This window comes from Bubalus bubalis, chromosome 6 (assembly GCF_019923935.1).
Source record: "Bubalus bubalis isolate 160015118507 breed Murrah chromosome 6, NDDB_SH_1, whole genome shotgun sequence".
Lineage (NCBI taxonomy): Eukaryota > Metazoa > Chordata > Mammalia > Artiodactyla > Bovidae > Bubalus > Bubalus bubalis.
In genome coordinates this window covers 34,388,925-34,416,576 of record NC_059162.1, presented here as the reverse complement: position 1 = coordinate 34,416,576, position 27,652 = coordinate 34,388,925, and the positions used below count along the sequence as shown (strand labels likewise).

Sequence of the window (27,652 nt, the reverse complement as noted above, 5' to 3'; positions counted from 1 at the left end):
TGAAGGGAAATTTTCTAAGGCCCAGAACCACCATTTTCCCAGCAAACCTCCCACCCAAGTGGGACACAAGGGACACCAGATGAAAGACGATGCAGAGGCAGACGTGGCTCTTGAGTCTCCAACAGGCCAAATGCAGTCAGAGTGACTGAAATGATCTGCTCGAACAGATTTGATGTTTTAACACTAATTATCAGGCCTCAGAAGAGACCCTGGCTGCTGGCAGACAACCAATACTGTCTTATTTAATTTTTAGATTTGGCTGTTAAATTTGGCCCAGCGCGAGATTGTGTTTGATGGGACTTCCGAGAGTGAAGGATTCCTGGTAGGAAGGCCTGGGTTCTAGCTCTGTGTGACCTTGGACAAGCCATTTCACCCCATGGGGAGTGTTTTGTCATCTGTGCAATGGAGGAAACAGCCCCTGCTCTGCTTGCCTTCTGGGGAGTCTGAAGATCAAATGTAATGGTGTAAAAGCACCATGCAAATGACAGGCATAATTACGTTCACAGGCAGAACATGAATCTTTCTTGCCTGGTTCACTCAATTCTATGTAATTTACATACTGTGGATCTTACCCCTCTTTCTTGCAGCAAAATCCTTTGGAGAATATCGTTTTTAGACCCGAAATTGAAAATGTGTAGTTTCCTTATTCATCCTCAGAGTCCTCTGGCATAAAGAAAAGAGTGGAATGAAAAGGAAAAAGAGACCCAGAGTGATGGTAGCCCAAGGGCACAAAGAATTCCCACCCAGGTGTTCTTTCTTTCCTAGATGACACTGACATCTGATCTAAAGTCAAAGCTTCTCATCCTAAATTAGACTCACAATTCCCCCAGCTCCTCCTTCTCCTTTGCATCTTCTCCCTCTGGATAAAAATGCCCAGTTTACACTTTGCTGTCCTGAGCCATGCTGGGCACAACCTCTAGTACCTCTAAGTGCTGGACAGACAATAGATATTTGGTAAATTATATTTATAATAGAAGACAATAGAAATGGAGCTCTAAGAGTTTTCTCTCATTACCCTAAATTTCTTAAAGTACAGATCAAACGCAATGTTTACCACATATCCACAAGTCTGAAATAACAGCTTGTAAGGCACACCAGTTTTTATGTACCGAAAAGAAAGGAAAACCCCATCAATTAAAACATGACACTGCTGCTGCTGCTAAGTCGCTTCAGTCGTGTCTGACTCTGTGCGACCCCAGAGACGGCAGCCCACCAGGCTCCCCCGTCCCTGGGATTCTCCAGGCAAGAACACTGGAGTGGGTTGCCATTTCCTTCTCCAATGCAGGAAAGTGAAATAGGAAAGTGAAGTCGCTCAGTCATATCCGACTTAGCAGCCCCATGGACTGCAGCCTACCAGGCTCCTCCGTCCATGGGATTTTCCAGGCAAGAGTACTGGAGTGGGGTGCCATTGCCTTCTCCGTAAACCATGACAAGTGCTTCCTTATTGTGTCGGGTATAAGCCACAACTTGATTTCATAGGTGTTAAAATATGAAAGAAATATGCATCTTAGAAGAGATGAAATGAAGTATATTTACCCCTTCCCAAAAGTACAGATTTCTCCTTTGGATTCTGATGAATTCTTAGGTTAGCCCACTTCAAACTGTCTCAGTTTTAGCCCCAGCTCCACTCCTTACATTGCATTTATGTGCAATCATCCTTCCATATGGGTAGAAGGGGGACATTAATTCTATTTTTCTTATGGATACAGTAATACAAAGTACTTTAGGGCTTGAATATCGTTTTTGGTTAAGTGAGGATTGCGAAATGCTTGTCAAAGCCAAAGTCACATTAATTCTGTGGCCTGTTGTTTGTGACAAGATTTAAAAGAGTAAGAAATGTTTTGAGTATTTGCCACAGCTATTGTGCTTTCTTTTTCCCAAGTAGTGCTTTCTGTGATTTTTGTTGCAGTGCTTCTTGTTTTATTTAATATGCTTGATTTGGCTGTTTTGTTGTTGTTATTCAGTTTATTCTTATATCAGGTGAACTATGAGTTTTCACTGCACAGAGAAATTAGATGTGAATACAGCCCATGGGGTCGAGAAGAGTCGGACATGACTGAGCGACTTCACTTTCACTTTTCGCTTTCATGCATTGGAAAAGGAAATGGCAACCCATTCCAGTGCTTTTGTCTGGAGAATCCCAGGGACGGCGGAGCCCGGTGGGCTGCCGTCTATGGGGTCGCACAGAGCCGGACACGACTGAAGCGACTTAGCAGCAGCAGCAGCGGCTGATGTGATGAGAACCCATCACCTGCCTGGGCTAAATATGATGTTTTCATAAAATTTGAGGCAGGAATTCATAGTTTTTTCAGGGCAGAAGAGAGCATTAAGAATTCAGGGAAATCAGGGGAAATAGAAATACAGCTTTTGTGACAATCCTTTGTAATTTTTCATGGGCCAGTCAGTGTTTGTAAATTCTGCAGTTTGGGACAAGAAAAAATCCACCTGTTTCTAGCCTGTTCTTTAGTCACCTTCTCACATTGCTCTGGCCTAATAGGACATTATTTACACACAACAGCAGGGAGACATGAAAAAGCAGGCGGGGGGGGGGGGGGGGGGGGGGGGGGAGGGGGCGGTGGCGGTTCTAGGGACTAGACCATGGCGGGTGGAGAGGAATGATCCAAATGGCCATATGGGCCCTGTATGTTCTTGATAAGGATCATTTCAGCTCCACGATGCCTTGCCCCTGCCTGTTGCAACCCCCTCCCCCGGGGCCCAGGGCCCATTACTGTGATGGTGAGTGTCAGTAGCCTTCTGGCTGGGCAGGAAGTAGGTGGGAAGCTGTTAATGTCTGACAGATGCTAATGCATGCTTTGCCCCTTCTCTCCCCTGCAGTCTGAGTACCACTATGAGTACACCGCGTGTGACAGCACCGGTTCCAGGTGGAGGGTCGCCGTGCCGCACACCCCGGGCCTGTGTACCAGCCTCCCCGACCCCGTCAAGGGCACCGAGTGCTGTAAGCAGTCCTGCCTCTCAGCTTTGGCCTCTGCCCCAAGCCCCCTACCATCCGAGTTAGGCCCTTCCTGACAGTGCGGCTGCCTCAAGGAATCAGATCTCCGCACCCCTGCCTCCCCATCCACCAAATCCTGAGATTTGGTGCAGGAGTGCTATTTCACGGATGGGAATCTCAATTTATTTTTCTTTTCAGATTTAAATCCCATCACAGTATAAAGTAAAAATCATTCCAGCTGTGTGTCACTTAGATATTTTTCTCTGTTTGCATACATTTTCTTTTCTGGTCTGTGCATTTCTCTCCAGTCTACACTCTCCAGCCACAGTCACTCATTAGGAAAGATTGTGATTTGCAGTCGTTCTTGAAAAGGAAGCCAGAAAAGATAAATTTCTGCAGAGACAGATCTTTAAAACGCACTGGGCATCACTTCAGGGAACAAGAATGTTCCCTGATTGGGGAGCTGACCATGCACCCGGAAAGGCAGTGACTTGCCTGCAGCTCCTATTCCCTCCTCTAGGACTCTGTAGCTACAACTTTCCTCTCCCTAGCAGCTATTTCCCCTGTGCTGTTCCTTTTAGAAAAGGCAAAAACAAATTATCTTTTATTTTTAACAATAAAAATCAGGGACTAGAATCAAGGAATCGTTGACGATTTAGAAAGGAGATTGAGGGCATTTAAAATCTAAAATATGCTTAGCCTAGTGCCTGGTTCAGTAGGTGAGCAAATAAATACTTGTTAAATCAATAAATGGATATTGCTAAGATCTGAGTATTAACAGAAACAAATGAGCCATCTTCAGTAAACTTGGCCAGTGTTCTTAATATGTGCACCTGCGATGTGAACCACAAAGATAAATAAGGCACAGCCTCTGCCTTCAGAAGTGTACAGTCTGGTGGGAGGAGCAGACATCCGTTTATCCATTCATTTTTTCAGCAAACCTTAGGGGAGGGCCGCTGTGGCTGTGCCAGTTGCTGAGCCACCATGCCTGGGGGAGCTCAGAGCCTGGTAGGAGGCACATCAATATGATGTGTTAGATGAGGTGAAAAGAATGGGCCTTATGGATGCTTAGGGATCAGGAACAGCTGGGAGAACCACTCAAGCAAAAGCTTGGAGGTGGGAGAACATCAGACACATTCAGAAAAGAGGATGTGGCCTGAGGTGGAGACAACACAGGGAGGGGACGGATGGGAGTGGGGTGGAGAAGGGTCTGGAGTGCAAGATTAAGCCAGTTGGGGTTAGGTTGGGGGAAAATTGTAAAAGACTTTGAATGCCAAATTGAGAGCTTAAGTCTGTAACCAAAAGTTGGTGGGTGGTGCCTCATAATTTTTTAAATAACAGAAATAATAGTATGGGCTTCTCTGGTGGTTCAGTGGTTAGGAATCCACCTGCCAATGCAGGGGTCATGGGTTCGATCCCTGGACTGGGAAGATCCCACATGCTGCAAGGCAACTAAGCCTGTGCACCACAACTACTGAGCCCTTGCACTTCAACTACTGAAGTCTGCTTGCCTGGACCCCACGCTCTGCAACAAGAGGAGCCACGGTAATGAGAATCCACGCACCACAGCTAGAAGAGTTGCCCCGGCTCGTGGCCACGAGAGAGATAAAGACCCAGTGCAGCTAAACATAAATAAATTTTAAAAAGAAATAAGTATGTATCAGTATTTTAGAAAGATACTTCTGACCACAGAATGAGCAAAAACAAGAAACAGGCAACTCGTTAGGAGGACATTGCAATGGTTGAGCTCATCTAACAGATCACAGTAATCCCAACCAGCATGGTGCCAGTGGGACCAGAAAGGAGAAGACAGAGGCCAGAGACAACAGGAAATCCAAGGCCGAAAGGCCAGACGCCCTTCAGAAGGGTCAGAACGAGAGACTCTGGTACCCCCTTACTGGGGAGCTCTCAGAATGGCTGAGGAAATGAAAAGAATGGCCCAAAATGCTGCAACAAGGTCCTACGTCTTTTTTTTTTTTTTTTTTTTAAATAACAGCTTTGGGAATTCCTTGGCAGTTCAGTGGTTAGGACTCCATGCTTTTATGGTTCAATCCCTGGTGGAGAAACTAAGATCTCACAAGCCATATGGCACAGCCAATAGATAAATCAATGATGATTCATCCCTGTAAGTTCTAAAATTTGATGGTCTTTAGACTATTCACAGAATTACATAATTATCACCACTATCTAATCTCAGAATATTTTTATCACCCCAGAAAGAAACTTCATATCTATTAGCCATCTCTCCCCATGCCCCCTCCCCCAAGTCCCTGGTGCCACAGATCTACTTTCTGTCTCTATGGATTTGCCTAGTCTGGACAGTCCATACAAGCGGGGTCATAGAAGATGCGCCATGGCTCTAAGTCTTAGTGCGTGAAACCCTTAGGTCTCCATCCTCTGCTCCTCCCTCTAGGATGCCCACACCCGCCCACTTCTAGGTGGCAACAGCCTCACCACCTGTCCTTGTCCCCGCTCTTGTGTTCCAGCCTTCTCTTGCAAAGCTGGGGAGTTTCTGGACATGAAGGACCAGTCGTGTAAGCCATGTGCTGAGGGCCGCTACTCCCTTGGCACAGGCATCCGGTTCGATGAGTGGGATGAACTGCCCCATGGCTTTGCCAGCCTCTCAACCAACATGGAGATCGAGGACAGCACCTTGGAGTCCCCTGAAAACTGTACTTCGTGAGTCGCCCCTCTCCCCCTGCCCCTCCCCCTTAGCCCCTCACCTCCCTTACCTCCCTGCTCCCCATGCTGGGGAAGGGGCTGCAGAGAGCACTCCACAGCCTCCTCTCCTTCTCCTTGGGGTGAGGGCTGGAGCAGGGCCCCCCTGGACTGCTGGATGTGATGCCCACTCAGCCCAGCCTTACTGACCTAAGCTTACCAGTGACTGATAAGCACTTGTGACAGGTGAAAACCACCAGGAAATAGACGTTGATAAGATGCACAAGGGTCAAATGGCCCAGTCTGTTTAGGACAAAATCCAATTGAATTCTATCATGGAATTTTGGATCAGCCAAAACACTTCCTTAATTTGATTGCAACACTATGTGCAAAGCCCCGAGTATCTTCCTGGCTTTGGTGTCAACTTCTAAATCTGGTCTCCTAATCCTGAGTTTATGGGTTTGGGGGGATAAAGTAGGACCAGAGCTTTGGTCAGTCATGGCTGAGATGTTCCAAACCCTTTGAGACCCTGGTGACCAGAGAATTCTCCAGCTCAGAAGAGGATCTTTTCAGTAATTGAAAAACTCAGTCCAAGGTGCTTACAGAATGGGTGAGCTGCCCTTACCCAATCTTTACATATTTAATTATAAGGATAAGAATTAAATGATGTACCAGGTTCAGGTACTATTCTAGATGCTTTGTATACATTATTTTTTCTAATCCTCACGAGAACCCTTGTGAGGGTGAAACAGGTATTATTGTTCCCATTACACAGATTTGGAACTGGAGGCTCAGAGAGGTTAAATGACTTGTCCTTTGTTATCCAGCTTACAACTGGGGAGACTAGAATTCATCCTCAGTCCCAAGCTTTCCACTGCCCCATGCTACCGCCTTCAAATAACATTTAGTGTGTTCAAGACAATACTTGGGTCTTAGAGAGGAAAAGTTGGGCAGGGGTTGCATGGGTGTAAAAGACAATAGTCCGCTACTCTTTGTTAAATATTGACAAAGAATATAGGAGAAAAGTACATAAAAGTTTCTCTTATACCCAAACAATCAAAAGGATAAAAAAGAATTAATTGTATTACACCTGAATTTTTAAAAGAGCAATGTCTCCCATTCCTATACCTAAATATCCTAGAAACACCATTGTCTGAGCCAGGCAGCAGGTCTTTTAACAGTCCAATGTTTATGTTATTTTAGAGTTCAGTATTATGAGTCAAAGGGTTTCCCCAGTGGCTCAATGTTAAAGAATAAGTCTACAGTGCAGGAGACACAAGAAGACACGTTGTTCAATCTCTTGGTCAGGAAAATCCCCTAGAGGAGGAAATGGCAATTTACTTCAGTATTCTTGCCTGGAAAGTCCCATGGACAGCGGACCCTGGTGGACTATAGTCCATAGCATCGCAGAGTCGGGCATGACTGAAGCGACTTAGCACATATGCATGCAAGGTGGAAATGAGATGATACTTGGAAAGATTTGCAATCTTGGAAAGATTTGGAGCAATTCCTGGCATTAGAAATAAATCAAGACAGATTGTTATTATTAAACATGAAATGATCTTCACTAGGAACAGCTCTGACAAAAGTCAGAATTGTAATGCATTTTGCAAATGTAACCCACTTATGGCATCCTTTTAATTATTCATCCACCTTCAGGAGTTATTTATAGCTGATGCCGTGGAGCACATCAGCTTTAAGTGCTGTCTCTTTTAACAAGGAGAAATCAATACCATTAGGTTAGCTGGGTATCTTGAATGAGCTCAGATGAGGCATTTGGATATGTTTTCACTTGAGAATAACACTAACTGTTGAAGAGCTGGAAATACCATATTATTCTGACAAACACAGGGGGAAAACAGTGAATTAATCTGAGGTTCCCTTATCATTGTTCAGTCGCTCAGTGATGTCTGACTCTTTACGACCCCATGGACTGCAGCCCACCAGGCTTCCCTGTCCTTCACCATCTCCTGGAGCTTGCTCAGACTCATGCCCATTGAATCGGTGATGAGGACTGGGAACCTGGTGATTATTAGTCATTGGCGACCAGGGCTGGTCTCAGGCAGAGCAGTGAACTAGCACAATTGTCTTTGATCACCGTCTCTTACATTCATCTGTTTAATGCCCTGAGTCCCTCTCTCATGCCAGATCCATGGCTTGGTGCTGGTACAGAAGTGAGCAAATTAAGTTTGGTCTCTGCCCTCACAGCATCGACAAGCCAGGTAGGAAGATAAGCAATTCAAGAAGAATTAAAGTGTGATCAGAAGAGATGCGATAAAGATGCGATAAGATGTTCAACCTCATTAATAATCAAGGAAATAAGGTTTAAAGCCCAGGGAGACACCAGTGTTCTATCATATCATACTAGCAACAATGTAAAGTCTGACCATTCTAAATGTGGGGAGGATGCGGAGAAACAGGAGTTTTCTGCCAGTGGGTGTAGTTGATAACAGGTACTCTGGGGCATAACATCGCTGTAGCTGGTAAAGTTGGAGGTTCACAAACCCTGTGACCCAGTGGTTCTCCCCCCACCCCCATCCCCCAGCCAGGCTTCAGACACGTTTAGGAGGAGACCGGTACCAGAATGTTCCTAAAAGAGTGTGCACAAATCAAAAGACTGGAAACAACCTAAATGCCCATCAACAAGTAGTGCATAAATAAATGTGGGTGAACCGTAGAAAGCAATCTTATATACTAGTGAAAATGAAAGAAGACCTTTTATTCATCCGTGAATATTGATGAATCCCTTGATCATTATACATGTTGAAGAAAGAAAAGCAAGTTTCAGAATCCATGAGTATGATACCATTTACACAGGTTTAAAAATATGCAAAGCAATATCATACCGTATATTGTTGAGAGATACATACACAATTAGTAAAGGGCAGAGAACCACAAGGGACTATTAAGCACCAAATTCCAGAAAGTGGTTACTTGGCAGTGGGAAAAGGCTTGTGTGACGTAGATGCGGTTGAAACTAGCTAGGGGAACACGAAGGCTTCTGCTGTGTTGCATTTATTTCTTTTTTAAAATACTTGTTTATTTATTTGGCTGCTTTGGGTCTTAGATGCGGCACACAGAATCTTCACTGGGTCATGTGGGATCTTTCATTGTGGCCCACTGACTCTCTAGTTGTGGTGCATGGGCTCCAGAGCTCATGGGCTCAGTAGTTGTGGAGTATGGGCTTAGTTGCTCTGCAGCATGTGGGATCTTAGTTCCCTGACCAGGGATCCAACCCACATCACCTGCATTGGGAGGTGAATTCTTAACCACTGGACCACCTGAGAAATCCCTGTGTTGCATTTTTTAAGCAAGGTGGTGGGTCTTGGATATTTCACATATTTAAATGAAATACAATAGGATTTTACTCCTTGGAAGGAAAGTTATGACCAACCTAGACAGCATATTAAAAAGCAGAGACATTACTTTGCCAGCAAAGGTCCATCTAGTCAAGGCTATGGTTTTTCCAGTGGTCATGTATGGATGTGAGAGTTGGACTATAAAGAAAGCTGAGCACAGAAGAATTGATGCTTTTGAACTGTGGTGTTGGAGAAGACTCTTGAGAGTCTCTTGGACTGCAAGGAGATCCAACCAGTCCATCCTAAAGGAGATTAGTCCTGGGTGTTCATTTCAAGGACTGATGTTGAAGCTGAAACTCCAATACTTTGGCCACCTGATGCAAAGAGCTGACTCATTGGGAAAGACCCTGATGCTGGGAAAAATTGAGGGCAGGAAGAGAAGGGAACGACAGAGGATGAGATGGTTGGATGGCATCACCGACTCAATGGACATGGGTTTGGGTGGACTCCGGGAGTTGGTGATGGACGAGGAGGCCTGGCGTGCTGTGGTTCATGGGGTTGCAAAGAGTCGGACACAACTGAGCAACTGAACTGAACTGAACTGTGATCATGAGAGGGAAGGAGTAAGAGCTGAGTGCGTACGTAGCACAGGCAGGTCAAGAGGACTTCTCAGATTAGGTGACATTTATTCTGAAACATGAGCAGGAATTTTAGGTGGAGGAAGGAGGAAGTTTGTTGAAGGAGAGAACAGTGCATGGGAAGACCCAGAGGTGAGAGAAAGTTTTGCAGAAGAATTGAAAGAAATTCTGTAGGGTGAGTATGGAGAGTGGGTGAGGGGTTTACAAACTATCCTGAGGGCAACAGGGAGCCACAGACTGAGTGCAACTGGGGGCAACACAGCCGCAGTGTCAGTCAGGGAAGTGATATGGGCTGATTTTTGTTCTGGAGGCTCCCTCCAGCCACTCTGTGGAGAAGGGATTGGAGGAGGCAGGACGATGCTGGAAGGTGGGTTGGGATTGATTCAGAGCTGAAGGGTATTTGGGGAGGAAAAGGAGAGCCCTTGGGTAGGGTAGACAGAATAGAGGTACTTAGAAAATAAAATCAACATGCCTTCTCCCTTCCCCCTTCCCATAAAACCAGTTCCTAGCAGCATCTAAAAGTGGACATTAAAAAAAAAACCCCAAACAAACAAAAAACAGATGGATTAGACTGGATAGATTTCTGAGTTCTACAAAACAGCTTTATCTACTCTCTTTGACAACTCTGAATTAGGCAAACCTGGGCTTGAATCTCAGCCCTGTCACTTGCTGGCTGTGTTATATTGGGCAAGACACTCAACAAGCTTGTTTTATATCCATTAAATGGGAACAAAATTGCACTTCCTCTTACTGATAAAAAGAAATCATGAACACAAAATATGTAGTTCATTATCTGGGAGATAATAAGCAACCAGTGAATGTTATCTACCCCCCACCCCTCCACTCCTCACCTGCACAATATTGCCTGCCGTCTGCCTTCTGGGTAGTTCTGTATAATGTGGGGGTGCACCTACCTGACCGCCCCTTGGCTGTACCTCCAGGCTCCTTGACCCAGAGGTCATTCTTCACTGAGCATTTTCAGGTGTAAGCTTCCGCTTATGAATCACCAGTCTGAAATTCTGCAGAGACCTAGCAGGACTTGAGACCTGAGATCGCACAAGCCCTGGTGGGCTGGCCTCCTGACTGTGAGCCTGGCTCCCGTTTCCTCACAGGTCCAGGTGGGTTCCCCTGGGAGACTATATCGCCTCCAACACAGACGAGTGCACGGCCACGCTGATGTATGCCGTCAACCTGAAGCAGTCTGGCACTGTTAACTTTGAATACTACTACCCAGACTCCAGCATCATCTTCGAGTTTTTTGTAAGCCCCTGGCTGGGGGGCAGGGGAAGGTGGGAGGTAAAGACCCCATAAGGCTCAGATGCATTTACAGAAATCACACACAGTCCCGCTTGGGAAATTTTCACAGTCGTTTTTCCCTCTGGAGAGAACTGTGGTCAAAATGAACTGAAGCTTCAAGAGTTAAAGAAAAGATGGAAGTCAAAGGATGCTGGTGGGCAACAGTACAGTCTGGGAGAGTCCTAGGTGCTTTCCCGTGTTCTGACATGAAAATAGCTCTGAGTTCTGCGACATTTCTTTAGTGTCAATGTACTGACATCCTGTGTGTGTAACTAGCTCCTGCCCTACTTCAAGGCTCATGAGTTCTGAGCTGTCTTTCTCCCATAAGAGGGACCCTATGGAGGGCTGGTGCTTTGTGGGGTAAGACACTTGTTTCCTTATAAAGCTGAGACTCTGATCTTAAATTCCTGCTGCCTCAGGTTCAGAATGACCAGTGCCAGCCCAATGCAGATGACTCGAGGTGGATGAAAACCACAGAGAAAGGATGGGAATTTCACAGTGTGAGTATCAGAGCAGACTTCTCCCTAGAGATCCCAGGAAAAAGGACCAAGGGTCTCTCCCTAGAGACCCCAGAAAAGGGACCAAGGACAAAGGCCTCTTCCTCCCAGTCTGGGCCTCCACCCTTCTCTCCTTGGAGGGCAGGAGCCTGACAACATGAGGATGCTGTAGTTTCTCTCATGAGTTGACATAATATGGATGTGAACTGACTCGCTCCTCTGGCTTGACCCCAAGGACCAGAGCTCTGCAGGTTTAAAGGGCCCAGTGCCTGGGGCTGGGCATGGATAAACAGAACCAGAGAAGAAAAAGGAGGGAGATTCCACCTTGCTGTTGTCAGTATCTTCAGGTCCCTTCGTTGGTCTCACCGCAGAAATGCTCATGATATATGTGATTGAGGGAGACAAGGGAGAGGACATTGAGAGAGTTGGAGGAGGAGGCTTCGCAGGAGAGAGGAACTGAGCCAAGGGGGCAGAAGGGCAATGCTGAGGAGGCGGAGGGAGGAGCAGAAGAGGAGCTGCCATGCAGGCTGCAACAGGAGGGGTCCCCCCAGGAAGCTGATGCAATGGACCAGCAGCATCTGTCTCTGTGAGTGAACTCTTTCCTGTTTGTGGTTTTTAGGTCGAGCTAAATCGAGGCAATAACGTCCTCTACTGGAGAACCACAGCCTTCTCAGTGTGGTCCAAAGTCTCCAAGCCCGTGCTGGTGAGAAACATTGCCATAACAGGTACGGATTGTAGACAGTGGGGTTGGGTCTGGGGTCTGATGCTGACTTCTGCAGGGAGGGTGGGGTTAGTCCCCACGGCCCTCAGTCTCCAGGCTCAATCCTTGCCTTTCTGTGTGGTTCTTCCTCCCCAGGGGTGGCCTACACTTCAGAATGCTTCCCCTGCAAACCTGGCACGTATGCAGACCAGCAGGGCTCCTCTTCCTGCAAACTATGCCCAGCCAACTTTTATTCCCATAAGGGAGAAACTTCCTGTCACCAGTGTGACCCTGACAAATATTCAGGTGAGGGCAGGAAGAGTTTGGTGTTTCGGGAGCGGTGGGAGGGGGCCGGTGGGGGGAGTGGGGTAGGGTGGGGTGGGGGGAGGTACCAACATATATACAGAGATGAACAGGAAGTGGGGCCATCCTTTCGGCCAACCTGAAGATGATTCTTCTAGAGCCCTTGTTTTCTGGGCCCTGGAAGAGCCTGGCTAATCCACCAATCACTCTTGAAACGAAATCATTCAATAAGTATTTATCAAGCCACTACTATCTGCCAGGCCTTATTCTAGATGTTTGGAATACATCAGTAAACAAATTAGATAAGGATCCCTGTCTTCATGCTCTTCCCTGGTAGCTCAGTTAGTAAAGTATCTGCTTGCAACGTAAGAGACCTGGGTTCGATTCCTGGGTCAGGAAGAACCTCTGGACAAGGGAATGGCAGCCCACTCCAGTATTCTTGGGGAGAATTACATGGACAAGGAGCCTGGCAGGCTACAATCCATGGGGTCGCAAAGAGTCGGACACGAATGAGCGACTAATATTTTTACTTTCTGTCTTCATAGAATTTACATCCTGGAATGTAAATGGAATAAGTAATAACTATAATAACTAAATAATAAATATGTAATAAAGTGTATTGTATATTAGACAGCAAAAAGTGCAGGGTACCATAGCAAAAAGAAAAAGCAGCTCAGAATTAGAGGAATTAGAAAAGCTAGGGAAAGGGGTTGCATTTGTTTTTTGTTTTTTAATAAAACCTTAAATAAGATTATAAATATTATATACAGTAAAGAGGTATAAATTTATATTTTTAAGTTTATAACAATTATTTTCAGTTAATTTAGAAGAGCCATGAGGTTGTATTGATGTGTAAAACATTTTGATAGCAAGAAGCTATAATCTTTTATCCATTGAACTCAAAGCATCCACTGAATTTAAAGCAGGCCTTGTCAAAAAATCCAGGGTTTCTTGGAACACAGTTTGAAAGCCCCTCCTCTTAGGGAAGATAAGATGACAGCGAATAGCAGCCTATTTCTGCAGTCCCTGAATAACTTCCTGAAGCAGCCCAACTTGAGAAATGGAACCTGGCTACTTGAGAGGATCTTGGGAGCAGCAGGGCTCTGGTATAAGATGGGCAGTGTCCCCAGAGTGCCCTGTGCTCAGACAATAGCCCAGGGACCAATCTCCAAGGCAGGTTCTGAAACAAACAGATAGGGAGAGAGAAAGAGTCCTCTCCTTTCCCCTGCAAATGCTCGTAACAATTCCAGTTTTCCTTTTTCACACAGAACTATATACAAATCCAGGCTCCCCTAATGGCTCAGTGGTAAAGAACCTGTCTGCCAAGGCAAGAGATGCAGGTTTGATCCCTGGCTTGGGCAGATCCCCTGGAGAAGGAAATGGCAACCTACTCCAGTACTCTTGCCTGGGAAATCCCATGGACAGAGGAGCCTGGTGGGCTATTGTCCATGGGGTGGCAAAAGAGTAAGACACATCTTAGGAAGTAAACAACAATATACATAAACCGAGCTCAAGGCCCTCTCTTAAGCAGACCTTCCCCCATCTTTACACAGACACACCCGCCCTTCACACACATATTACAGTACATGATTGCTCAGCCAAGACCAGCCACTGACCTTGTGAACTGCTTATTTCTACACCAATCCTAAAACAAAAGTCCTATTTATCTACTCAGATCTTGCCCAATGAGTGTAGTTTTCAGCAACAACAGAGATGTTTAGCTCTTAGGGGAAGTTTTTACCTTTAAGTCTAAATTCCTGTTTTTTTACTTGAATTTCTTATTTCTCTTCCCCGCTCTGTCAATAGCAGCCTTTGTTAGTCATTTTCTCTGGCTCCCTTTCCAGCCTGGCTGTGGTACAGGATTTGAAGGGCAAGGTGGGTCTAGAAAAAATGCCTATGGGTGTTTTGATCAGCGCTATGTAAATGGATGTCTATCCACAGAGCTGTTATGAAAGTATTACTTTGGGAGTTTATATTCTTGCCATCTAGTCTTCTTTTGCCATTGATTTCTCAATCCACCCCTTTGACTGGAAAGTGAGTTTTTACTATGAAGAATATGTTCAACTCTGGGGTACAAAGAGCATTGAATTTCTTGGGGACTTGATTTTTCCAGAATACAGAGTTGGTGGGAGATTTCAAAAATGCAGAGTATGATGAGAGCCTCTGGTGCAATGTACATGAAGGGAGTGACAGGAGACCCTGTGACCAGCTAGCCTTTCTTTTGTAAATATATTCCGCATGCTCACCAGGCTGAGTGCCAGGGCTTGGGCTGGGGTTAGAGCTGGAACCTGCCCTCCAGCTTCTGTCAAAAGTGGAAACGTGGTTAAAAAAAAAACACCAAGTGTAGTAACTCCTCGGTACAGGAGGTGCTGAAATAGGAGTGTTGAGTGTAACGTGTGGTGGTGGAAGCAAAAGAGGGGAGTGGTCCGTCCTCTCTGGGGAGGGAGGAAAGGCTGCACTAGGCGTGGCCTTGAAAGATAACTGTTTTGAAAGATGAGTTGGTGATTTGATGGAGGCAGGATGTTCTGGAAGGAGCCACGGCCAGAAGGCTTGGGGATCCAGGAGTAACTCAGCATCACTGGAGCTTACTTGGTGAGAATTAGCATCGAAGGCTAATAGGTAGGCAGGGAACAGGTTATGGATGAAGCCTTCTGTACCACTGCTACTGGGATTTGATCCTATCACCAGTGGAAGACACTAAAGAATTTAAAACTGGAGAATGACATAATCTGGCTTGTACTTTTGAAGTCCACTCTGGTTGCCATTTGGAAAAGGTATGAGGAAAGGAAGAGCTGGAGACAGAGACCACAGTCAGATTTCTTTCAGCAGGCGCCATTGTCCATATCCAGGACCCTAGAGTAAGGAGGAGTGGATGGGGGAGGAGATGTCAAGGACAAAGCCTTGATGGAAAGTGTCTTTGTTACTGATAGCTTAAATTTCATCACTAGGGTTAATTCCTTTGTGCTATGTTCAATACTAGGGACTCATTTCCTAGTAGAATAGCATAGTGTTTCAGAGCATGGGCTCCAAGAACAAAATCATTACAGGTCAAATCCCTGCTCCACCACTTACTAGCTGTGCCACCTTGGGCAAGTCACTTGCCTGTGCCTCAGTTTTCTCACCTCTAGAATGGGAATGATAATTGTATCTGCCTCATAGTGTCATTGTGTGGATGGGTGAAAACAAAGAATTTAGAACACTGTCTGGCACGTAGTAAGAACCAGTTTTATTTATTCCTTTGCATTAAGGCCTGCCCCAGCAGTCTTCTTCTGCTGTGACAACACTCTGGCTATAGGTAACAATAATAAGTCACTGGTCCAGCACTTTACAGTTTACAAAACGATCTCATTTGTTACTCACAGCACAGTGCAGGAATGACTTCCTCATTTACAAATGAATAAACAGAAGCTCAGAGAGGTTCCCTGGTGGCTCAGTGGTCAAGAACCTGCCTGCCAATTCAGGAAACTCAGGTTTGATCCCTGGGTCAGAAGGTCCCCTGGAGAAGGAAATGGCAACCTATTCCACTATTCTTGCCTAGAAAATCCCATGGACAGAGGAGCCCGGCAGGCTACAGTCCATGGGGTCACAAAGAGTCAAACCTGACTTAGCAAGTAAACAACAATAGAGAGGTTAGGGATTTGCCCAGAGTCTGTGCTGGGGTCAGAGCTGAGTTTTGTGTTCATTAGGTACTTAAATGGTCAGGGGAAATGTTTTCTTTGGATAAAAAGGATCAGAATGAGAAGGTTATACTTCCGGAGGTGGGAAGAAGATGCAAAAAGAGCTGGTGGAGCCCCCAAAATAAACTTTATCTTCATACAGTTTTGCCCAGGGCCAATCCTACAGGAATCACTTTTCATTTTCTCACCAAACATCTAGCCCAATCTTTCAAACTTGACCAGTCCCCAGTTTTAACACCTTGATGAAACCTGAGCTAGGAACGTGAGGTCTGGCTCAGCATTTGGGTTAATCATTTGTTAAAACCCATCTAGCTGTAGTCGATGTGTAAACAGCTGGACCATTTTTGCTGAAACCTGGAGCTGGTGTGTCAGTTTGAATAAATATTTGACAAGCAGAGAAAGGTGCTTATGTGGAACACACTTTCTAACACGTAACTTGCAATTTGCTAAATCTAATATGCAAGGTCCTGGGAATTGATTTGTTTTCAGCATCTCCCCCCAAATTTCTCCTGGCTGGGTCTGTCAAAACCAGGAGTCCCTGGATCCCCTTATGTTGAAATAGGCCCTTGCTTATTAACCGAGTAAATGAGCTCAGAAGACCCCAGCTGCTTCTCAGCCAGCAGCTTCCTCTCACCCAGGATAACAAGATGGGGACAGAAGAGGCCCCAGTGCAGACCAACAACATGGTAATAGGAGATTCTCAGATCTAGCAACTCATTTGTTGCCTTGGGAAGAAAGGGCCAGTTGAGAAATAAGCCTTAACTGGAAAGAAGGGAAACTTTAATCCTTATTAAAAGTCCCATTATGGTTACCAAATAAAAAGATTTCTTATAAATCCAGGTGATAATAGTTACCAGCATTTAGCAAGTTCCTACTTACAATGTGTCAGGTATGTGCTGATTCCAGCAAGGCAGATGTTACTCTTCTTGCTGTACATGTTGAGAGCACAAAGGTTCAGAGAGGTTAAGTAACTTGCCAGAAGTGACACAGCTACTAAGTGATTACACAGGATCCAAATCCAGATCTGTCTGACTTAAAAATCTCATTCCATTCTACTAAAATGCTCATCAAGCAATATCGAGAGAGAAGGTTTCACCATCATCACCTGCTTACCTGCAGGCGACACAGTGGTCATACCAGGGACAGTAGCAGTCGGAGCAGTATTGTCCTGGCACTCTATAAAGCACTGGTTTTCACTCTGGAGAAAGTGAATTCCCTGGAAATTTTTTTAAAAATTGTATGAATTAGAGGATGTGGAGAAAAGGGAACCTTCTTACACTGTTGGTAGGAATGCAAACTAGTACAGCCACTATGGAGAACAGTGTAGAGATTCCTTAAAAAACTGGAAAAAAAAAAACAAAACTGGAAATAGAACTGCCATACAGCCCAGCAATCCCACTGCTGGGCAAACACACTGAGGAAACCAGAATTGAAAGACACATGTACCCCAATGTTCATCGCAGCACTGTTTATAATAGCCAGGACATGGAAGCAACCTAGATGTCCATTGGTAGATGAATGGATAAGAAAGCTGTGGTACATATACACAACGGAATATTACTCAGCCATTAAAAGAATGCATTTGAATCAGTTCTAATGAGGTGGATGAAACTGGAGCCAATTATACAGAGTGAAGTAAGTCAGAAAGAAAAACACCAATACAGTATATTAATGCATATATATGGAATTTAGAAAGGTGGTAACAATGACCCTATATGCGAGACAGCAAAAGAGACACAGATGTAAAGAACAGACTTTTGGGCTCTGTGGGAAAAGGCGAGGGTGGGATGATTTGAGAGAATAGCATTGAAACATGTATGTTATCATATGTGAAATAGATCGCCAGTCCAGGTTTGATGCATGAGACAGGGTGCTCAGGGCCAGTGCACTGGGATGACCCTGAGGGATGGGATGGGGAGGGAGGTGAGAGGGGGGTTCAGGATGGGGAACACATGTACATCCATGGCTGATTCATGTGAATGTATGGCAAAAACCACTACAATATTGTAAAGTAATTCGCCTCCAATTAAAATTAATTAATTAAAAAAATTGTATGAATTAGGTATATTTTTCAGGATACAGGAAAACAGTTCTTTTTTTTCAAACTCTGAAAAGTATTTGTAATTCAAAAAAAGGTAAAATCCATTGATTTAAAGAGGGATTCAGGGACTTCTCTGATGGTCGAGTGTCTAAGACTCTGTGCTCGAAATGCAGGGGGCCTGGGTTCGATCCCTGGTCAGGGAACTAGATCCCACATGCCGCAACTAAAGATCCTGAGTGCCGCAGCTAAGACCTGGCACAACCAAATAAATAATCAATATTTTAAAATAAAGTTTACCATCACCATTTAAAAAATAAAGAGGGATTCATTGAAACAGTTGTTTCTATCCAGGGGTTCATAGGGTTAAAGCAAAACCAACCTAGATATAAGAACACACAGGAAGTAAAGTAAATAAAATGATAGTTCATAACATTTTTCATTAAGTCCAGGTCAAGGCTTAAAGAGAGCACTGTGAAGACTGTGGGTGGAGAAAGTGGCAAGAGTGGGATTAAACCATCACTTTATTTGTGTAGGATGGTTGAATGGAGACGAGGAAATGCAGTGGTGGGAGGCCTTCATTCTAGGCACATATTAAGAGAAAATTCAGAGGCACTGTCCTAAGCTTTCCTAGGACAGGGTTTTGCTTCAACCCTTTAGGAGTAGAAAAACCACCCACACAGTCAGGGTTCTGAGGCACCTGGAAGATGGCAGGTTCCAGGGAATTGGTCTGGTGGTAAAAAATCTGCAGATGCTCCTTCCAGCCACCTTCCCCCTCAATGGTCCTCTGGCCAGCCTGCCTCCTCTGCCCTGCTCCACAGTGCGGGGCCCAGTAGTTTCTCATCAGCATCAGGGAGGGAAGCAAAGCGGATATCTGAACAGGTCTTCAGGGACTGGAAATGAAGCCACTCGGGCAAAGGGAAGGTGTGTGTGCAGCACTGTCTACTTTCTGTAAGATCTGTGCTGTGCTTCATCAGGGTCTGGGGTGTTTGTTATAGCATCGTGTGCAAATGGTCAAGAGCTCTGTTTTCTTCACTTCAAATATTTGTCCTTGCTTCTGCCATTTAGAGAAAGGATCCTCCACCTGCAAAGCACGGCCAGCCTGCACAGATAAAGATTACTTCTACACTCACACGGCCTGTGATGCCAATGGAGAGGTGGGTAGCACAGTCTTGGGACCCCTGCCCCTTGGGCTTTGCCAGATTTGCAGCTCCATCGGTCAGTGAAGCTGTCACCTGAGAAAACCCCCCAGACCTTTGGAGTGACCCTGGGGCCAGTGGGGAGACAAAATGAGATGACCTCACTCATTTTCAGGTCAGAAACTGTTTTTGCTACATTTGTTCCGCTGCTCACTGACATATGTTCTGCTTTTAAAAAATGCTTTCATTTTCTTTTGCTAGGTTTCTTCCGTTCGCTTCCTTCCCTGGGCAATGACTGCCTGTCCATACATACTTATTTCTTCTTTCTCATCAGACTTGTCCCCTCGGCACTGCTCTTGTGGGCTAGTATAGGGGGTGATTCCTGCTTCCTGGCTCACCCGAGAACGGCCTGATTTATTCTGTCTCTGCCCGTTTCCTCTCCCCCACAGGCTTTCTGCCTCAGAAAGACTTTCCTTTGTAGTCTGCTCCACCAGTGAGTCAGTGGGCATTTTTGAGTATCTGCTGTTGCCCTGTACTCCAGTCAGGGAACCCAGGATGAATAAGATGGGCTTCTGCCCTGAGGAGGAGAGGAGAAAGATGATGGGGAGGAGAAAGCTGATGGGGAAGAAAAAGATGGTGGGGAGGAGAAAGATGGGCCTGGCTGTATGCAGGGCACTGGGGGAACCCGGAAGAGGAGTGACCAGGTTGGAGGGTGAGGCCAAGGCAGGTCTTTCAGAGGAGGTCATTAGTTCCTGTGTACAGCCAGGTCCTGCGCTGGGCACTATGTATGCAGCAGTTCACAGAGCCAGGGAAACATCCACTCTCATGGCACTTAATTTCTGTTGGGGAGTGAGTGAAGGGAGAGACAACAGATAAACAATAAACAGATAAAGAATCCCTCTTTTTTGGATTACCTTCCCATTTAGGTCATCACAGAGCATTGAGTGGAGTTCCTTGAGCTATACAATGTGTTCTCATTAGTGATCTATTTTATACATAGTATCAATAGTATGCATATGTAAATCCCACACTTTCAATTCTTCCCACCCTCTGTTTCCCCCTTGGTATGCATACACTTGTTCTCTACATCTCGGTCTCTATTTCTGCTTAGAGAGGGTAAGGATGACCTCTCTGAGCAGAGACCTGAGTCAGGTGGAGAAGAGCCAGAGTGCTTCCCAGGCCCTGGAAACTTTGAGGAAGTGAGCAGGGATGGCTCAAGGGCACAAGTGGTGGGGTCTGCCTTAGATCAGCAACGCTGGATGAACTGTCCTGTCTCTATCCCTAAACTAGAACCTCCCAAGAAGACAGGAGTAGGGAATTCTGCATCATTCAGCACTAAGCATGTGGTTGGCTATTAGGATGCATACATGTTTGCTGGCTGGACGGCTGGCTGAATTCTCTTTCTGCTGATTAAGTGTAGGATGAAGTCTGGTCCTTAATGGCGATTGTTTTTATAGTTATCTCTTACCACCCATGTACTGGCTGGCCCCATTCTCATTTTTTGAGCAAAATCCCCTTCCCCAGCAGCCAAGCAAAACGATTAATCCTATCAGTTGTACCTTAGCCCCAGTTCTAAAGTGTCTGGTGTTCTTCATGACCTTGTAAGGAATTACTGTCATTTTCTTGGTCTCAGTTGACCCACTAATTAAGAGGACAATCCTGCTGCTCTTCTCCCTCCAGGATATAACATGTGGCTGATTGTGGCTGTCTTTGCTTCTTCTGCCCCATTCTTCTTCCTCCTGGTTCAGGCAAAGGACTTCTAGATCCACAGTGTGCCCTGATGCTTGCAAGCCTGGGTGTCTGCCATTTCCTGATCACCTTGGGGGCTTATAGATGAGTGGGACCAGAGCCAGCACTCCCACCTTGCAGCCCAACCACAGCACAGCTCAGGGAGGAACCCCGGAGTAGACATGGTCACCAGGAGTGTCTTATGGAAGTGTCAGCCCTCAGGCCCACACTGCTTCTGCTCAGTCTCGGACTTTCACTTTGTTTCTTAAGCTGTATTTTAAAATCAAAGGACTCCTGTGATTGCCTTTATGGCCTTTGCTGTGCCTCAGTGGTTTCTCAGGGACTGGGATCACTGATCCATTGGGGCTGCTGAGTGTGCTGCTCCAGGAGGTGGCCCAAGTCATCCAGCTCCCCAGACCCCTCTCTCTATTAGACTCAAGGAAATGAGCTGGGTGAGATAAGGTTAGGTCACTAGTCCGGGTCTCTGGTCACTGCCTGCTCTTTACACAGAGAAAAGCTGAGCCCAGCAAGGGCACAAGTTGTCTGTCCTGGGGCTCATCTTCAACTAAGGCAACATGAGGCCCTTTCAAGACATTGTCAAGACCTTATCCTGAATAAAATGGGCTGATGCCTTGTTCACCCACCTTCTTACATATATGGTATGCTACATAGTGCATTTGCACCATCACCTCAATGCAATCCTTTTGTCTCTTGCCCAGTGACCATACAGGAAGCCTGACATTGCCCAATCTCACCCCTGACTCACCAGGAGCCTCCTGCAGTTCATCTGCTCTTCTCTAGCCAATGCCTCCATCGAAAGACTAGGGATGGTCCTAGTAAGTGACAGATACAGTGCTTCTCTTGTTCACTGATTTGGAGGCTGAAAAGTTCTCTTGCCTTTTTCCCTCAGGTTTTTTGAGATATAATTGACACATATCATTGTGGAAGTTTAAGGTGTACCAGTTGATTTGATACACTTACACATTGCAAGCTGATAACCAACATAGAGCTAGCTAACTACCATCAGGGCACATAATTACTATTTATTTTTTGTGGTGAGAATGTTTAATATCTACTCTCTTAATAGCTCTCAAGTATATAATACAGTATTATTAACTCTAATCACCATGCTAACTCTAATCACCTGTACCTTAGATCCCCAGAATTTTTTGATCTTATAACTGGAAGTTTGTACTCTTTAACCAGCCTCATTGCTCTTGCCTTTATGTCCCAGAGAACACAGGGTTCATACCCCCATGGGGGATTGTTATTATGCTGCCCTTGCTAGGGTACTTCCCCAGTTGCTCAAGTGGTAAAGAATCTGCCTGCAATGCAGGCAACTTGGGTTCAATCCCTGGGTCAGGAAAATCCCCTCAAGAAGGAAATGGCAACCCACTGCAGTATTCTTGCCTGTCAAATCCCATGGACAGAGGAGCCTGGTGGGCTACAGGCCATGGCGTCACAAAGAGTTGGACACGACTGAGCACTCATGCAATGCAATGCAGTGCCCTTGCTAGATGCTGAGCTAGCTCCATGCGGGCACGGGCCACGCCATTCATCTGAGTCTCATGTTTATATTTGACTTGCTATAGATGTCTACTGAATAAGTGAAAAAACAAAGAAAATACTTAGAAGACAAATTGGGACACCTGAGCCGTCCTCTGTTCCTCCAGGGGTTACCTAAGCCACTTCCACTCCATGCCTTTTTGTGTTCTGGGATTTTCACCAGCTGCTTTTCCTGTGACATTTTAGTATTAATAATAAGATTCTACACTGGAATTAGGGCTTTCTCTGGAGGAAACTGGTCTCCTCTTCCCATCCAACACACAGGCCTATCCCTCTTCATCCCAGTCCATTCGTTCAGCAGATATTCACTGAGCATGACCATGTGCCAGGCGCTAAGCAATGTACCTAGGATACACTGGTGACCCAAACCAAGTTCCCCACCCTGCTGCAGCTTTCATTAGCACCCAGAATCCCCCCATCCTCAAGGCAACTTCCTGAAGATGTGCTAATGCCACACGGCAGGCTGAGACGGGCTCTGTTTCTGCAGACGCAGCTCATGTACAAATGGGCCCAGCCAAAAATCTGCAGCGAGGATCTGGAGGGTGCAGTGAAGCTGCCTGCCTCTGGCTTGAAGACCGACTGCCCACCCTGCAACCCAGGCTTCTTCAAAACCAACAGTAGCACCTGCGAGCCCTGCCCTTATGGCTCTTACTCCAATGGCTCCGGTAACCCCTCTCCCATCCCACTCCCTGCCTCACTCCATTCCCATACCACACATATGGGTGGGCCACATGGGCACTCAGCTTGTCAGCTGAACTCACACCATGTCCTTCTGAGGAAGGCAATAAGGGCCAGGCCACCTCTGAGGACCATATTCAAAAGAGAGGTCAGCGCAGGCCCTGCCTGTGGGTCCACCTGAGAACTGCCTGCCTCCCTCCTCAATCCAACTGCGAATGTGACTCAGGCCTGAAGGGGCACACTCCTCACAGCAGAGGCTTCCAGCATGTGGCAGGGATGATAGCTAAAAGGTTTGGGGAGCTGGGATGGCCACCTTGACACAATCAGAACTTGCAGGAGAGGAGCTGGGGGATCTGTAGACCTATTAATGTGAAGGCATTTGCTGATGACAACGTGACAAATAGTATGAACTATATGTATTAGACTCGAAGATACACTTAAGCTTTGAAAGTAATAATTTGATGGGCAAGTAGGGTACTGGAATATGGAATGAAGGGTCAGCCTTTACACCCCAAGTTTGCTAAACACATTGAGTCAGCTTGCTGTTAACTGTGCTCAGCAACACCTTTGTGGGGCTGCCCAGCACTGTTGCCACTTGTCTGCGCAACAACAGCTCCAGTCGGGGTGGCTGCAGCCTTCAGGCTGAATCGTGGATCTTGTGGCTCCCCCAGATTGTAGCCACTGCCCAGCAGGGACTGAACCTGCCGTGGGATTTGAATACAAATGGTGGAACACGCTGCCCACAAACATGGAGACGACCGTCCTCAGCGGGATCAACTTTGAGTACAAGGGCATGACAGGTAACCACCTCCCCCCACCATGAGCTCTCAGCTAGCTGCCCTGCCAAAGGGGTTCTTCCTAGCTCACAGTTCTTAACAGTGATGTCTAGAGAAAAATGAGCTGATCATGCTCACACTCCCTTGAATGCTCCACTCCCCATGGACAAAGAACATATATTCTGCAAACTTTAGCTTTAGAGACAGAACTAAAAACAATACACACACTGCAGAGGTCTTGCTCTGAGAGTTTCAGAGTTTTTGACCAAAGTAGCCTGATAAGTAACATGGCTTGTGTTGGGTGATGGTTCTGGATGCCTCAAAGTATGGTGTTATTTTTCTTCCAGAGTGTCAATCTGGGTGCACATTTGCCCTGCACTTGAGACCACTGGACACTAACTCATGTCCTTCTCCTTTTCCAGGCTGGGAGGTGGCCGGTGATCACATTTATTCAGCTGTTGGAGCTTCAGACAATGACTTCATGATTCTCACCCTGGTCGTGCCAGGATTCAGGTGAGGAGCACAAAGCTAAGGGGAAACCATGCCACCCTTGGCCACATCCAAGTCCCACATAGCTTGGAGTGTTGTAGATGAGAGGGCTTCTGGTGTGCAGAAGTATCAGACCAGAACAGAGAACGGAACAGGACTTCCTGGGGGTCTGGTGGTTAAGACTCTGCATTTCCAATGCAGGGGATACAGGTTCAATTCCCTGGTTGGGGAACTAAGATGCCACAAACTGTAAGGTCCAGCCAAAATTAATAAACAAATAGAAATTTGTTTATTAAAAATAAAAAAAAACAGTCTAAAAAAACAAGAAAAGAACAGAGGAGACCACAGTAATGGCCTGATAAAGTTAACCTGAATGCTGACACGTTCTTAGTTGCTGCCCACATTGATTACCTACTGCTCTCCCATCCCTTCTAGCTTTTCCTACCATTTGATCACATTCTACTCAAATTCTTCTTTCTCAAAGCATCAAATAAGATTTTAAAACCTGTAAAAAAAATAGGGCCAGAAATGCCCATAGATAGTTCATCTTTCAGTGGGACAAGAAGATTGGTTTTATTTATTTATTTATCTGGCTGCATTGGGGCTTAGTTGTGACACGTGGGGTCTTTCATTCTGGTGCACAGACTCTGTAGTTGTGGGGCCTGGGCTTCAGGAGTTGTAGCATGTGGGCTCAGTTGCTCCACAATATGTGGGATCTTCATTCCCAAAGATTGAACTGTGTCCCCTGTATTGCAAGGTGGATTCTTAACCACTGGACCACCAGTGAAGTCCCTGGGAGGGATTGCTCTTATTGTTATATTCATCCCCATCTCCCAAGAACACTTAGGATAATAAGTAATTTGTTTGCCATTAAAAAATCTACTACAGGCAGAGTGGTACAGTATAAGGAAAACTGGACTAAAAGACAGGGCACTTGAATTTTGCCATTTACTGGCTTGGTGAACTTGGGAAAGCCACTGTGCCCCTTTAGGCTTTGGGCTCCTTGTCTGTAAAACAAAGGGATTGACAGTCTGTGATTTTGGCCTAACTCCAGCCCATCAGTTCACACCACTGAGTGGACAGTAGCTGGGAACTGGAGGTCCTCAGAAGTCAATCACATGCCCAAAGCCAAAAAGAAAGCTACAAATGGGTTTTCAAAGCACAAGTGAACTCTTCTGCCTGTATGTGCTTTAAAGATGAGGGGGAACCGCTGAATCAGCATCCCTATTGCCAATCTGGCTTCTCCATTCCCTCCTTCAAGCTCCCTCCTTCCATCCCGGGCACAGTGCTCAGCCACAGTACTTGCTTGAAAGGTAATACGTTTCCTTCCCTTCATTGACATTACTCAGAGCTGAACAGCTATATCTTATGTTTCTGAGGGAAGCAAACTTCTTAGACTTTTGGGAGATAACATTCACCAAAATACTTTCCAATTTGCAAATATGATTATAGCAGTAAAGCACTTTCTAACCCCACTCGCCCCACCCTGCCATCCCCACCTATCAGACATGGCTCTCTCTTTCCCCAAAGAAGGACCAGGCTGAGAACTTTGCTAAAAAAGCTGTGAATCAAAGTACCTGCTCATTTGACCAGGGCAAAACCCCCCAGTTCATGTGGAGATAGGGAGGGGGTTTGAACTGCTGAGTGAGTGTAGACAATTGATGTCTTTGCTAGTGGTCCTTCTTCAACTTTACCATGCATGTGGATCACCTGGGGATCACGTTAAGCTGCAGATTCTAATTCAGTGGGTCTGGAGCCCACACTCTGCTAGGGAGGCTATTCAGCGTTTTAGAAAGTACTTCCACATCTGTTATGCCTTTGGATCACACCACAATGATGGGCTTCCCAATGGTGCTAGTGGTAAAGAACCCACCTGCCAACGCAGGAAATGCAAGAGACCTTCAATCCCTGTGTTGGGAAGATCCCCTGAAGGAGGGCATGGCAACCCACTCCAGTATCTTGCCTAGAGAATCCCATGGACTGAGGAGCCAGGCAGGCTACAATAGGGTCACAAAGAGTTGAACATGACTGAAGCGACTTAGAACGCATAATGATGGGAGGTAAATAAGAAAGATATTATCACCTTTTTACAGATAAGAAAGGTACAGTTTAGCTAGATCAAGATCAGACAGCTAGGATGATAGAATTGGATTCAGTTCATGTTCTTTCCAACATACTCAGAGCTTAGTCCTGTCCCTCAGCAGACCCTTTGCTGCCATCTGGTCTCTTCACTAAGCATTGTCTGGCCCCTGGAACCGACTTTTGATTTTTGCCCCACAGACCTCCACAGTCAGTGATGGCAAACACAGAGAACAAAGAGGTGGCCAGAATCACGTTTGTCTTTGAGACCATCTGTTCTGTGAACTGCGAGCTCTACTTCATGGTGGTATGTTTTCCTTCCTTTGTCTGCTTTGGGGCTTCCAGTAAGGCTGGCCCCTCTGCCCTGTTGGTGCATCAACATACCTGACACCCCTGCTTACAGTGATTTTGCAGAAAAGGAGCCAACTATTTGTCAGGGACTGCACCATTTAATCAGAGAAGGCAATGGCACCCCACTGCAGTACTCCTGCCTGGAAAATCCCAGGGACGGAGGAGCCTGATAGGCTGCAGTCCATGGGGTCGCTGAGGGTCGGACACGACTGAGCGACTTCACTTTCACTTTTCACTTTCATGCATTGGAGAAGGAAATGGCAACCCACTCCAGTGTTCTTGCCTGGAGAATCCCAGGGATGGGGGAGCCTGGTGGGCTGCCGTCTATGGGGTCACACAGAGTCGGACACGACTGAACTGACTTAGCAGCAGCAGCAGCACCATTTAATATGGGCCTAGGCCACTGTGATGGCCCCCAGGATGGCAGCGGTATGGGCACCCTCTCCCCAGTTGCCCAGCCATCATGCCTTCTTCATTTGTCTGTCTTGGGTTCAGGGTGTGAATTCTAGGACCAACAGTCCCGTGGAGACGTGGAAAGGTTCTAAAGGCAAACAGTCCTATACCTACATCATTGAGGAGAATGCTACCATGAGCTTCACCTGGGCCTTCCAGAGGACAACTTTCCATGAGACAGTAAGCTCCTCCCCTTCCTCAGGGCTCAGCGCCCAGAGAGACCTCCTACCCTGGAAGGATTCCTACCTTAGCTTAAGCATGCGGTTGAGCTTCAGAATCCAGTGATTAGAAGACTTGTAAGGAGTCAAGCAGAGGACTGCCTATGCCAGCCCCTGAG

The 27,652-nt window shown here is 46.1% G+C and overlaps 1 protein-coding gene across 2 annotated transcripts in view; it reads left to right on the top strand.

Annotated features, from left to right (window-relative positions):
* Positions 1-27,652, top strand: part of ELAPOR1 (endosome-lysosome associated apoptosis and autophagy regulator 1) — a 75,099-nt gene that overhangs the window by 32,430 nt on the left and 15,017 nt on the right. For both annotated transcript variants that reach the window (XM_044944603.2, XM_006052158.4), the window contains exons 2-13: positions 2,836-2,956; positions 5,437-5,629; positions 10,658-10,805; positions 11,261-11,341; positions 11,958-12,063; positions 12,195-12,344; positions 19,125-19,213; positions 22,977-23,154; positions 23,839-23,967; positions 24,366-24,456; positions 26,713-26,818; positions 27,358-27,495. In XM_044944603.2, coding sequence (XP_044800538.2) covers positions 2,836-2,956; positions 5,437-5,629; positions 10,658-10,805; positions 11,261-11,341; positions 11,958-12,063; positions 12,195-12,344; positions 19,125-19,213; positions 22,977-23,154; positions 23,839-23,967; positions 24,366-24,456; positions 26,713-26,818; positions 27,358-27,495 — 1,530 coding nt within the window. The remainder of the gene's footprint in view (positions 1-2,835; positions 2,957-5,436; positions 5,630-10,657; positions 10,806-11,260; positions 11,342-11,957; positions 12,064-12,194; positions 12,345-19,124; positions 19,214-22,976; positions 23,155-23,838; positions 23,968-24,365; positions 24,457-26,712; positions 26,819-27,357; positions 27,496-27,652) is intronic.